Here is a 14273-nt window from a genome sequence, read left to right as displayed (position 1 = left end):
TAAAGTTATTTAAAAACATACATTCCGTTCTCTGCATCAACACAACTCTCTCTCCTGTATCTTGTTAAGCGTGGTCAGGTGTGTTGGCCACGCCCACTAATTAACCACACCTGATCCTAATGAGTGTTTGTTTCCTTTGAAACAATACACTAAAATGAACAGCTTAGTATGCGTAAAAACAACCATGGCATGCTAGCTCCACCCTGGTGACACAGTGGACTAATTCCATGGATAGAGAAAAGAAGATAAAATAATCATTGTTTAAATAAAAAATATATTTTTTTAAAACAATTCAATAGAAGGGAATGTTCGGTCTTCATAGCATCTCTAATATGAGGAGGTTGAACATCTCTGATCTTCCATAGTCACCCGTCCACCATAAAGCCAGAATGGACACCTGTGCAGCCCCATGTGAGAAGCCAGACATAGTTTCTGATACGTCTTTATGAGAAACAGTAGTCTGATCTACCATCCTGACCGCTGTACTTTTGCAAGATCAGGATGGTCAAACAAGGTTACAGAAACAGACCCTAAACCCCACCCCTGGATGCTAGGGGCTAAGAGAAGTGACTAGGGGGGTAAGGGTGTAGGGTCTAGGGGTTATTTCTAGACGTGGCTCTCAGTTTCGCATCAGGGCTGAGCACAGAAGAAACGAGAAGTGGATTGTGGGAAATGTACAGTATGACAGCCACTCACCCTTTCATGACAAACAGAAATACTGAAAAATAAACTGTTGGAAGTTGGAAGACAGTTGAAGACTGTTGAAGACTGTTGAAGACAGTTGGAAGAGTAGTAGTTGTACTGGCAGGAAGCCTTCAAGTAACTGGATATCCCAGTGTAGTGTTCGGTTCTCTGTTCTGATTGATCAGCAGCTCTACATCAAGGAGCAGGAAGTCTTCCCTGGTTGGACGCCGCCTTCCAGCTTCTCCGCCTCCAGGATCATCCGCTTGAACACCTCCACCGCCGTCTGACACACACACACACAGACACACACAGGTTAGAATATAACACCTCCACTGCCGTCTGAGGAAGCAGAAACAGAATAAGAGTAGAATACAGTAGAATAGAATAGAATACAGTAGAATAGAACAGACTACAGTAGAATAGAACAGAATACAGTAGAATAGAATAGACTACAGTAGAATAGAACAGACTACAGTAGAATAGAACAGAATACAGCAGAACAGACTACAGTAGAATAGAACAGACTACAGTAGAATAGAACAGACTACAGTAGAATAGAACAGACTACAATAGAACAGACCACAGTAGAATAGAACAGACTACAGTAGAACAGAACAGACTACAGTAGAATAGAACAGACTACAGTAGAATAGAACAGACTACAGTAGAATAGAACAGACTACAATAGAACAGACCACAGTACAATAGAACAGACTACAGTAGAACAGAACAGACTACAGTAGAATAGAACAGACTACAGTAGAATAGAACAGACTACAGTAGAATAGAACAGACTACAGCAGAACAGAACAGACTACAGTAGAATAGAATACAGTAGAATAGAACAGACTACGGTAGAACAGAACAGACTGCAGTAGAATAGAACAGACTACAGTAGAATAGAACAGAATACAGCAGAACAGACTACAGTAGAATAGACTACGGTAGAATAGAACAGACTGCAGTAGAACAGACTACAGTAGAATAGAACAGAATACAGCAGAACAGACTACAGTAGAATAGAACAGACTACGGTAGAATAGAACAGACTACAGTAGAATAGAACAGACTGCAGTAGAACAGACTACAGTAGAATAGAACAGACCACAGTAGAATAGAACAGAATACAGCAGAACAGACTACAGTAGAACAGACTACGGTAGAATAGAACAGACTACAGTATAACAGACTACAGTAGAATAGAACAGACCACAGTAGAATAGAACAGAATACAGCAGAACAGACTACAGTAGAATAGAACAGACTACAGTAGAATAGAACAGACTACAGTAGAACAGACTACAGTAGAATAGAACAGACCACAGTAGAATAGAACAGAATACAGCAGAACAGACTACAGTAGAATAGAACAGACTACAGTAGAATAGAACAGACTACGGTAGAATAGAACAGACTACAGTAGAATAGAACAGAATACAGTAGAATAGAACAGACTACGGTAGAATAGAACAGACCACGGTAGAATAGAACAGAATACAGCAAAACAGAATACAGTAGAATAGAACAGACTACAGTAGAATAGAACAGACTACAGTAGAATAGAACAGACTACAGTAGAATAGAACAGACTACGGTAGAATAGAACAGACTACAGTAGAATAGAACAGACTACAGTAGAATAGAACAGACTACGGTAGAATAGAACAGACTGCAGTAGAACAGAATAAAGTAGAATAGAACAGACTACAGAAGAATAGAACAGACTACAGTAGAATAGAACAGAATACAGCAGAACAGAATAAAGTAGAATAGAACAGACTACAGTAGAATAGAACAGACTACGGTAGAATAGAACAGACTACAGTAGAATAGAACAGACTACAGTAGAACAGACTACAGTAGAATAGAACAGACTGCAGTAGAACAGAATACAGTAGAATAGAACAGACTACAGTAGAACAGACTACAGCAGAACAGAATACAGTAGAATAGAACAGACTACAGTAGAACAGAATACAGTAGAATAGAACAGACTACAGTAGAACAGACTACAGCAGAACAGAATACAGTAGAATAGAACAGACTACAGTAGAACAGAATACAGTAGAATAGAACAGACTGCAGTAGAATATAACAGACTACGGTAGAACAGAACAGACTACAGTAGAATAGAACAGACTACAGTAGAATAGAACAGACTACGGTAGAACAGAACAGACTGCAGTAGAATAGAACAGACTACAGTAGAATAGAACAGAATACAGCAGAACAGAATACAGTAGAATAGAACAGACTACAGTAGAATAGAACAGACTACAGTAGAATAGAACAGACTACAGTAGAATAGAACAGACTACAGTAGAATAGAACAGAATACAGTAGAATAGAACAGAATACAGTAGAATAGAACAGACTACAGTAGAATAGAACAGACTACAGTAGAATAGAACAGACTACAGTAGAATAGAACAGAATACAGCAGAACAGAATACAGTAGAATAGAACAGACTACAGTAGAATAGAACAGACTACAGTAGAATAGAACAGAATACAGTAGAATAGAACAGACTACAGTAGAATAGAACAGACTACAGTAGAATAGAACAGACTACAGTAGAATAGAACAGAATACAGCAGAACAGAATACAGTAGAATAGAACAGACTACAGTAGAATAGAACAGACTGCAGTAGAACAGACTACAGTAGAATAGAACAGACCACAGTAGAATAGAACAGAATACAGCAGAACAGACTACAGTAGAACAGACTACGGTAGAATAGAACAGACTACAGTATAACAGACTACAGTAGAATAGAACAGACCACAGTAGAATAGAACAGAATACAGCAGAACAGACTACAGTAGAATAGAACAGACTACAGTAGAATAGAACAGACTACAGTAGAACAGACTACAGTAGAATAGAACAGACCACAGTAGAATAGAACAGAATACAGCAGAACAGACTACAGTAGAATAGAACAGACTACAGTAGAATAGAACAGACTACGGTAGAATAGAACAGACTACAGTAGAATAGAACAGAATACAGTAGAATAGAACAGACTACGGTAGAATAGAACAGACCACGGTAGAATAGAACAGAATACAGCAAAACAGAATACAGTAGAATAGAACAGACTACAGTAGAATAGAACAGACTACAGTAGAATAGAACAGACTACAGTAGAATAGAACAGACTACGGTAGAATAGAACAGACTGCAGTAGAATAGAACAGACTACAGTAGAATAGAACAGACTACGGTAGAATAGAACAGACTGCAGTAGAACAGAATAAAGTAGAATAGAACAGACTACAGTAGAATAGAACAGACTACAGTAGAATAGAACAGAATACAGCAGAACAGAATAAAGTAGAATAGAACAGACTACAGTAGAATAGAACAGACTACAGTAGAATAGAACAGACTACGGTAGAATAGAACAGACTACAGTAGAATAGAACAGACTACAGTAGAACAGACTACAGTAGAATAGAACAGACTGCAGTAGAACAGAATACAGTAGAATAGAACAGACTACAGTAGAACAGACTACAGCAGAACAGAATACAGTAGAATAGAACAGACTACAGTAGAACAGAATACAGTAGAATAGAACAGACTACAGTAGAACAGACTACAGCAGAACAGAATACAGTAGAATAGAACAGACTACAGTAGAACAGAATACAGTAGAATAGAACAGACTGCAGTAGAATATAACAGACTACGGTAGAACAGAACAGACTACAGTAGAATAGAACAGACTACAGTAGAATAGAACAGACTACGGTAGAACAGAACAGACTGCAGTAGAATAGAACAGACTACAGTAGAATAGAACAGAATACAGCAGAACAGAATACAGTAGAATAGAACAGACTACAGTAGAATAGAACAGACTACGGTAGAATAGAACAGACTACAGTAGAATATAATAGACTAAGGTAGAACAGACTACAGTAGAATAGAACAGACTACAGTAGAATAGAACAGACTACAGTAGAATAGAACAGACTGCAGTAGAACAGAATACAGTAGAATAGAACAGACTACAGTAGAATAGAACAGACTAAGGTAGAACAGACTACAGTAGAACAGAATACAGTAGAATAGAACAGACTAAGGTAGAACAGACTACAGTAGAACAGACTACAGTAGAATAGAACAGACTACAGTAGAACAGACCACAGTAGAACAGACTACAGTAGAATAGAACAGACTACAGTAGAATAGAACAGACTACGGTAGAATAGAACAGACTACGGTAGAACAGACTACGGTAGAATAGAACAGACTACGGTAGAATAGAACAGACTACAGTAGAATAGAACAGACTACAGTAGAATAGAACAGACTACAGTAGAACAGACTACAGTAGAATAGAACAGACTGCAGTAGAACAGAATACAGTAGAATAGAACAGACTACAGTAGAATAGAACAGACTAAGGTAGAACAGACTACAGTAGAACAGAATACAGTAGAATAGAACAGACTAAGGTAGAACAGACTACAGTAGAACAGAATACAGTAGAATAGAACAGACTAAGGTAGAACAGACTACAGTAGAACAGAATACAGTAGAATAGAACAGACTACGGTAGAACAGACTACGGTAGAATAGAACAGACTACGGTAGAACAGACTACAGTAGAATAGAACAGCCTACGATAGAATAGAACAGACTACAGTAGAGTAGAACAGACTAAGGTAGAACAGAATACAGTAGAATAGAACAGACTACAGTAGAACAGACTACAGTAGAACAGACTACAGTAGAATAGAACAGACTACAGTAGAATAGAACAGACTACAGTAGAATAGAACAGACTACGGTAGAACAGACTACAGTAGAACAGACTACAGTAGAATAGAACAGAATACAGTAGAATAGAATACAGTAGAACAGAATACAGTAGAATAGAACAGACTACAGTAGAATAGAACAGACTACAGTAGAATAGAATACAGTAGAACAGAATACAGTAGAATAGAACAGACTAAGGTAGAACAGACTACAGCAGAACAGAATACAGTAGAATAGAACAGACTACAGTAGAATAGAACAGACTACAGTAGAATAGAACAGACTACAGTAGAATAGAACAGAATACAGTAGAATAGAACAGACTACAGTAGAATAGAACAGACTACAGTAGAATAGAATAGACTACAGTAGAATAGAATAGACTACAGTAGAATATAATAGACTAAGGTAGAACAGACTACAGTAGAACAGAATACAGTAGAATAGAACAGACTACAGTAGAATAGAATAGACTACAATAGAACAGACTAAAGCAGACTAGAACATACTAGACTAGAATTGAGGCTACTTTACTATCTACTATGACACAGCCGTCTGACAGAAAGAGAGACTGAACAGTGCCGCAACATCTCTGGGCTGGAATATTCCTTTCAATAGTGAGGAGAGCTGGGCTGCCCCCTGCTGTAGAGTACAGAGTACTGCAATTACAGGCCTGTAGACCTCCAAGCTCAGTGCCTATAGCACTGTGTGTTCAATCCCGGTCCTAGGGACCCAAATATGTGCATATTTTTTTGTCTTTTTGTCCAGTACTACACACCTGATTCCACTAATCAAAGGTTTGATGATGAGTTGATTAGTGCTAGGGTTTTTTGGTCCATGGCAGGGCTGTTCAATGTCGGTCATGGAGGACTCAAACACTTCTTCAGGTTTTCATTCTCTCCTTCCAAATCAAAGGACTAATTCAGACCTGGAACACCAGGTGATTAACTACCAGGTAGAAACAAGTACCAGAAGTGTTTTTTTGTGCCTCCAGGCCCTGTTCTATTGGATGGACATGTGTTCTAGGTGTTTTCACCTGGTTCTCTTTAGCTGAGGATTCCATGAAGGCAGCGTTCCATGATTCTGCTAGTGACTTCCCTTCCTCACAGCTGATCACCCTGGAATACAAAAGAAACATCACACCAATCAGATACCACACACACACACACCACAGGTTAGGGGGATGGAGTCTCTGTATGACATCACTCCAAACCCGACAGCGACAGGATAGAATGCTTTAAGGGAAAGGGGAAGTGGGATACCTAGGTCAGTTGTACAACTGAATGCAGTCAACCTGAAATGTGTCTTCCGCATTTAACCCAACCCCTCTGAATAAGAGAGCTGTTAAATGTGTGTGTGAGCGTGAGTGTGTGTGTGAGTGAGAGCGTGAGTGTGTGTGCGTGTGTGAGCGTGAGTGTTTGTGTGTGTGTGAGCGTGAGTGTTTGTGTGAGCGTGAGTGTGTGTGTGTGAGCGTGTGTGTGAGCGTGAGTGTGTGTGACCGTGAGTGTGAGTGTGTGTGAGCGTGTGTGAGTGAGTGACAGTATCGATGTATGTAAGTAAGGAACATACCTTTCCATGTGCAGGTCGTTCTTATTTCCCACCAACATAATAGGAACTCTGTATCAAAGACAAACCCACATGTTGTATCCCATGTATCAATGACAAAACCACATGTTGTATCCCATGTATCAATGACAAACCCACATGTTGTATCCCATGTATCAATGACAAAACCACATGTTGTATCCCATGTATCAAAGACAAACCCACATGTTGTATCCCATGTATCAATGACAAAACCACATGTTGTATCCCATGTATCAAAGACAAAACCACATGTTGTATCCCATGTATCAAAGACAAAACCACATGTTGTATCCCATGTAGCACTGACACATTGCTGTGGAGGAATTTACTGTAGCTGCACTGACAACAACCAACTACTTCCTGTAGTTGTTGATCAGTCTCTCACATCGCTGTGGAGGAATTTACTGTAGCTGCACTGACAACAACCAACCACTTCCTGTAGTTGTTGATCAGTCTCTCACATCGCTGTGGAGGAATTTACTGTAGCTGCACTGACAACTACCAACTACTTCCTGTAGTTGTTGAACAGTCTCTCACATTGCTGTGGAGGAATTTACTGTAGCTGCACTGACTACAACCAACCACTTCCTGTAGTTGTTGATCAGTCTCTCACATCACTGTGGAGGAATTTACTGTAGCTGCACTGACTACAACCAACCACTTCCTGTAGTTGTTGATCAGTCTCTCACATCACTGTGGAGGAATTTACTGTAGCTGCACTGACAACAACCAACCACTTCCTGTAGTTGTTGATCAGTCTCTCACATCACTGTGGAGGAATTTACTGTAGCTGCACTGACAACAACCAACCACTTCCTGTAGTTGTTGATCAGTCTCTCACATCGCTGTGGAGGAATTTACTGTAGCTGCACTGACTCCAACCAACCACTTCCTGTAGTTGTTGATCAGTCTCTCACATCACTGTGGAGGAATTTACTGTAGCTGCACTGACAACAACCAACCACTTCCTGTAGTTGTTGATCAGTCTCTCACATCGCTGTGGAGGAATTTACTGTAGCTGCACTGACTCCAACCAACCACTTCCTGTAGTTGTTGATCAGTCTCTCACATCGCTGTGGAGGAATTTACTGTAGCTGCACTGACAACAACCAACCACTTCCTGTAGTTGTTGATCAGTCTCTCACATCGCTGTGGAGGAATTTACTGTAGCTGCACTGACAACAACCAACCACTTCCTGTAGTTGTTGATCAGTCTCTCACATCGCTGTGGAGGAATTTACTGTAGCTGCACTGACAACAACCAACCACTTCCTGTAGTTGTTGATCAGTCTCTCACATCGCTGTGGGTCCCCAAGAATGAACTCGAGATGGATCCCATTATATCTGGTGAAAACCAAACACTGCATTTGTAACCGATGTGAAACAGCTAGCTTAGTTAGCGGTGGTGCGCGCTAAATAGCGTTTTAATCGGTGACGTCACTTGCTCTGGTTCCCCTTGCTCTGCAAGGGCCGCGGCTTTGTGGAGCGATGGGTAACGATGCTTCGTGGGTGACTGTTGTTGATGTGTGCAGAGGGTCCCTGGTTCGCGCCCGGGTATGGGCGAGGGGACGGTCTAAAGTTATACTGTTACACATTCTACAGTAAGAATCTCATACCCAATGGTCCAGCATGGTGGTGGTAGTGTGATGGTTTGGGGTCCAGCATGGTGGTGGTAGTGTGATGGTTTGGGGTCAGCATGGTGGTGGTAGTGTGATGGTTTGGGGTCCAGTATGGTGGTGGTAGTGTGATAGTTTGGGGTCCAGCATGGTGGTGGTAGTGTGATGGTTTGGGGTCCAGCATGGTGGTGGTAGTGTGATGGTTTGGGGTCAGCATGGTGGTGGTAGTGTGATGGTTTGGGGTCCAGCATGGTGGTAGTGTGATGGTTTGGGGTCCAGCATGGTGGCGGTAGTGTGATGGTTTGGGGTCCAGCATGGTGGCGGTAGTGTGATGGTTTGGGGTCAACATGGTGGTGGTAGTGTGATGGTTTGGGGTTCTGCATGGTGGTGGTAGTGTGATGGTTTGGGGTCAACATGGCGGTGGTAGTGTGATGGTTTGGGGTCAACATGGTGGTGGTAGTGTGATGGTTTGGGGTCAACATGGTGGCGGTAGTGTGATGGTTTGGGGTCAACATGGTGGTGGTAGTGTGATGGTTTGGGGTCCAGCATGGCGGTGGTAGTGTGATGGTTTGGGGTCAACATGGCGGTGGTAGTGTGATGGTTTGGGGTCCAGCATGGTGGTGGTAGTGTGATGGTTTGGGGGATGCTTTGCTGCCTCAGGACCTGGACGACTTGCCTTCATAGAAGGAGGTTGCAGTTGCAAATGCGAACTTGTTCTGAACTGCCCTACTTTTAACCAGGGTCTATAGGTAGTAGTGCACTACTATTAACCAGGGTCTATAGGTAGTAGTGCACTACTATTAACCAGGGTCTATAGGTAATAGTGCCCTACTTTAACCAGGGTCTATAGGTAGTAGTGCACTACTTTAACCAGGGTCTATAGGTAGTAGTGCACTACTATTAACCAGGGTCTATAGGTAGTAGTGCACTACTTTAACCAGGGTCTATAGGTAGTAGTGCACTACTATTAACCAGGGTCTATAGGTAGTAGTGCACTACTTTAACCAGGGTCTATAGGTAGTAGTGCACTACTATTAACCAGGGTCTATAGGTAATAGTGCACTACTATTAACCAGGGTCTATAGGTAGTAGTGCACTACTTTAACCAGGGTCTATAGGTAGTAGTGCACTACTTTAACCAGGGTCTATAGGTAGTAGTGCACTACTTTAACCAGGGTCTATAGGTAGTAGTGCACTACTTTAACCAGGGTCTATAGGTAGTAGTGCACTACTATTAACCAGGGTCTATAGGTAGTAGTGCACTACTTTAACCAGGGTCTATAGGTAGTAGTGCACTACTATTAACCAGGGTCTATAGGTAGTAGTGCACTACTTTAACCAGGGTCTATAGGTAGTAGTGCACTACTATTAACCAGGGTCTATAGGTAATAGTGCCCTACTTTAACCAGGGTCTATAGGTAGTAGTGCACTACTTTAACCAGGGTCTATAGGTAGTAGTGCACTACTTTAACCAGGGTCTATAGGTAGTAGTGCACTACTTTAACCAGGGTCTATAGGTAGTAGTGCACTACTTTAACCAGGGTCTATAGGTAGTAGTGCACTACTTTAACCAGGGTCTATAGGTAGTAGTGCACTACTATTAACCAGGGTCTATAGGTAGGTGTTCTCAACTAGCCTACCTGGTTAAATAAAGGTGTTCTCAACTAGCCTACCTGGTTAAATAAAGGTGTTCTCAACTAGCCTACCTGGTTAAATAAAGGTGTTCTCAACTAGCCTACCTGGTTAAATAAAGGTGTTCTCAACTAGCCTACCTGGTTAAATAAAGGTGTTCTCAACTGGCCTACCTGGTTAAATAAAGGGTCAGCATGGTGGTGGTAGTGTGATGGTTTGGGGTCCAGCATGGTGGTAGTGTGATGGTTTGGGGTCCAGCATGGTGGCGGTAGTGTGATGGTTTGGGGTCCAGCATGGTGGCGGTAGTGTGATGGTTTGGGGTCAACATGGTGGTGGTAGTGTGATGGTTTGGGGTTCAGCATGGTGGTGGTAGTGTGATGGTTTGGGGTCAACATGGCGGTGGTAGTGTGATGGTTTGGGGTCAACATGGTGGTGGTAGTGTGATGGTTTGGGGTCAGCATGGTGGTGGTAGTGTGATGGTTTGGGGTCCAGTATGGTGGTGGTAGTGTGATAGTTTGGGGTCCAGCATGGTGGTGGTAGTGTGATGGTTTGGGGTCCAGCATGGTGGTGGTAGTGTGATGGTTTGGGGTCAGCATGGTGGTGGTAGTGTGATGGTTTGGGGTCCAGCATGGTGGTAGTGTGATGGTTTGGGGTCCAGCATGGTGGCGGTAGTGTGATGGTTTGGGGTCCAGCATGGTGGCGGTAGTGTGATGGTTTGGGGTCAACATGGTGGTGGTAGTGTGATGGTTTGGGGTTCAGCATGGTGGTGGTAGTGTGATGGTTTGGGGTCAACATGGCGGTGGTAGTGTGATAGTTTGGGGTCAACATGGTGGTGGTAGTGTGATGGTTTGGGGTCAACATGGTAGCGGTAGTGTGATGGTTTGGGGTCAACATGGTGGTGGTAGTGTGATGGTTTGGGGTCCAGCATGGCGGTGGTAGTGTGATGGTTTGGGGTCAACATGGCGGTGGTAGTGTGATGGTTTGGGGTCCAGCATGGTGGTGGTAGTGTGATGGTTTGGGGGATGCTTTGCTGCCTCAGGACCTGGACGACTTGCCTTCATAGAAGGAGGTTGCAGTTGCAAATGCGAACTTGTTCTGAACTGCCCTACTTTTAACCAGGGTCTATAGGTAGTAGTGCACTACTATTAACCAGGGTCTATAGGTAGTAGTGCACTACTATTAACCAGGGTCTATAGGTAATAGTGCCCTACTTTAACCAGGGTCTATAGGTAGTAGTGCACTACTTTAACCAGGGTCTATAGGTAGTAGTGCACTACTTTAACCAGGGTCTATAGGTAGGTGTTCTCAACTAGCCTACCTGGTTAAATAAAGGTGTTCTCAACTAGCCTACCTGGTTAAATAAAGGTGTTCTCAACTAGCCTACCTGGTTAAATAAAGGTGTTCTCAACTGGCCTACCTGGTTAAATAAAGGTGATATAAAAATATAAAAATTAAAGGAACCATGAATTCTGCTCTGTATCAGAGAATTCTACAGGACAATTATCAGGCCATCCGTCTGTAAGCTGAAGTGCAGCTGGGTCGTGCAGCAAGACAATGATCCAAAACACACAATCAAGAACTACAGGAAGCATTTGGTTGCAGTCATTGCAGCAAAAGGTGGCACAATCCCATATTGAGTGTAAGGGGGCAAAACCTTTTTCAGAGCACTGTATGACTGCGAAACATTGAGCTTTCCAAGCAAGTGCCACAAAGTCGACAAACACCACACACCAATACAGTTGGTGTCAACTTTGTTAGCGATTCCATTATCGCTAGGTGATGCTATCTAATATCCGGCTAGTAGCTAGCTAGCTTCCGTTTGCTAGCTTTCTCTGAAGCAATACTCTATTTTAACGCCTACTCCACATTTACGGGATACGTTAAACCTCATCGGACAGTTTGTTTCTCTCATCATGACCCGAATGTGGGGCTTTAGTTTCAGGCATGCTATGTCAGATTACAGTAGAGGGTTAATATACAGTCAGGTTACAGTAGAGGGTTAATATACATCAGGTTACAGTAGAGGGTTAATATACAGTCAGATTACAGTAGAGGGTTAATATACATCAGGTTACAGTAGAGGGTTAATATACAGTCAGATTACAGTAGAGGGTTAATATACAGTCAGATTACAGTAGAGGGTTAATATACAGTCAGGTTACAGTAGAGGGTTAATATACAGTCAGATTACAGTAGAGGGTTCATATACAGTCAGATTACAGTAGAGGGTTAATATACAGTCAGGTTACAGTAGAGGAGGGTTAATATACAGTCAGATTACAGTAGAGGGTTAATATACAGTCAGGTTACAGTAGAGGGTTAATATACATCAGATTACAGTAGAGGATAATATACAGTCAGATTACAGTAGAGGGTTAATATACATCAGATTACAGTAGAGGGTTAATATACATCAGATTACAGTAGAGGGTTAATATACATCAGATTACAGTAGAGGGTTAATATACAGTCAGGTTACAGTAGAGGGTTAATATACAGTCAGGTTACAGTAGAGGGTTAATATAGAGTCAGGTTACAGTAGAGGGTTAATATAGAGTCAGGTTACAGTAGAGGGTTAATATACAGTCAGGTTACAGTAGAGGGTTAATTTACATCAGATTACAGTAGAGGGTTAATATACAGTCAGGTTACAGTATAGGGTTAATATACAGTCAGATTACAGTAGAGGGTTAATATACAGTCAGATTACAGTAGAGGGTTAATATACAGTCAGGTTACAGTATAGGGTTAATATACAGTCAGATTACAGTAGAGGGTTAATATACAGTCAGGTTACAGTAGAGGGTTAATATACAGTCAGGTTACAGTAGAGGGTTAATATACAGTCAGATTACAGTAGAGGGTTAATATACAGTCAGATTACAGTAGAGGGTTAATATACATCAGATTACAGTAGAGGGTTAATATACAGTCAGGTTACAGTAGAGGGTTAATATACAGTCAGGTTACAGTAGAGGGTTAATATACATCAGATTACAGTAGAGGGATAATATACAGTCAGGTTACAGTAGAGGGTTAATATACAGTCAGATACAGTAGAGGGTTAATATACATCAGATTACAGTAGAGGGTTAATATACAGTCAGATTACAGTAGAGGGTTAATATACAGTCAGATTACAGTAGAGGGTTAATATACAGTCAGATTACAGTATAGGGTTAATATACAGTCAGGTTACAGTAGAGGGTTAATATACATCAGATTACAGCAGAGGGTTAATATACAGTCAGGTTACAGTAGAGGGTTAATATACAGCCAGGTTACAGTAGAGGGTTAATATACAGTCAGATTACAGTAGATACTCACTGAGCTTTCCCCACCATATCCAGAAGTTTTTCATGGATAACCTGAACTACTTCAAAACTGGAAGAGAAGAAAAACAATATGTCACACATACTGTCATAGATACTGTTATAGATACTGTTATATATACTGTTATAGATACTGTCATATATACTGTTATAGATACTGTCAAACATACTGTTATAGATACTGTCATTAATACTGTCATAGATACTGTCATTAATACTGTCACACATACTGTCATAGATACTGTCATTAATACTGTCATTAATACTGTCATAGATACTGTCATTAATACTGTTATAGATACTGTCATTGATACTGTTACAGATACTGTCATTAATACTGTCAAACATACTGTTATAGATACTGTCATTAATACTGTCACACACACTGTCATAGATATGGTCATTAATACTGTCATAGATACTGTCAAACATACTGTTATAAATACTGTCAAACATACTGTTATAGATACTGTCATTAATACTGTTATAGATAATGTCAAACATACTGTTATAGATACTGTCATTAATACTGTTATAGATACTGTCATAGATACAGTCATTAATACTGTCATTAATACTGTCATAGATACTGTCAAACATACTGTTGTAGATACTGTCATTAATACTGTCACACATACTGTCATAG

General features: G+C 41.1%; 1 protein-coding gene across 1 annotated transcript in view; it reads right to left on the bottom strand.

Annotated features, from left to right (window-relative positions):
• Nucleotides 1-579: 579 nt before the first annotated feature.
• LOC121843888 (GTP-binding protein Rheb-like) overlaps nucleotides 580-14273 on the bottom strand; it is a 42428-nt gene continuing 28734 nt past the window's right edge. The window contains exons 5-8 of the mRNA XM_042313755.1: nucleotides 13623-13679; nucleotides 7030-7077; nucleotides 6497-6578; nucleotides 580-967 (exon numbers count right to left, since the gene is read on the bottom strand). Of these exons, the coding sequence (XP_042169689.1) occupies nucleotides 875-967; nucleotides 6497-6578; nucleotides 7030-7077; nucleotides 13623-13679 (280 nt within the window). The 3' untranslated portion in view covers nucleotides 580-874. The remainder of the gene's footprint in view (nucleotides 968-6496; nucleotides 6579-7029; nucleotides 7078-13622; nucleotides 13680-14273) is intronic.

This window comes from Oncorhynchus tshawytscha, unplaced genomic scaffold (genome assembly GCF_018296145.1).
Source record: "Oncorhynchus tshawytscha isolate Ot180627B unplaced genomic scaffold, Otsh_v2.0 Un_contig_13987_pilon_pilon, whole genome shotgun sequence".
NCBI classification, from domain to species: Eukaryota; Metazoa; Chordata; class Actinopteri; order Salmoniformes; family Salmonidae; genus Oncorhynchus; species Oncorhynchus tshawytscha.
This window is presented reverse-complemented; position numbering and strand designations above follow the sequence as displayed.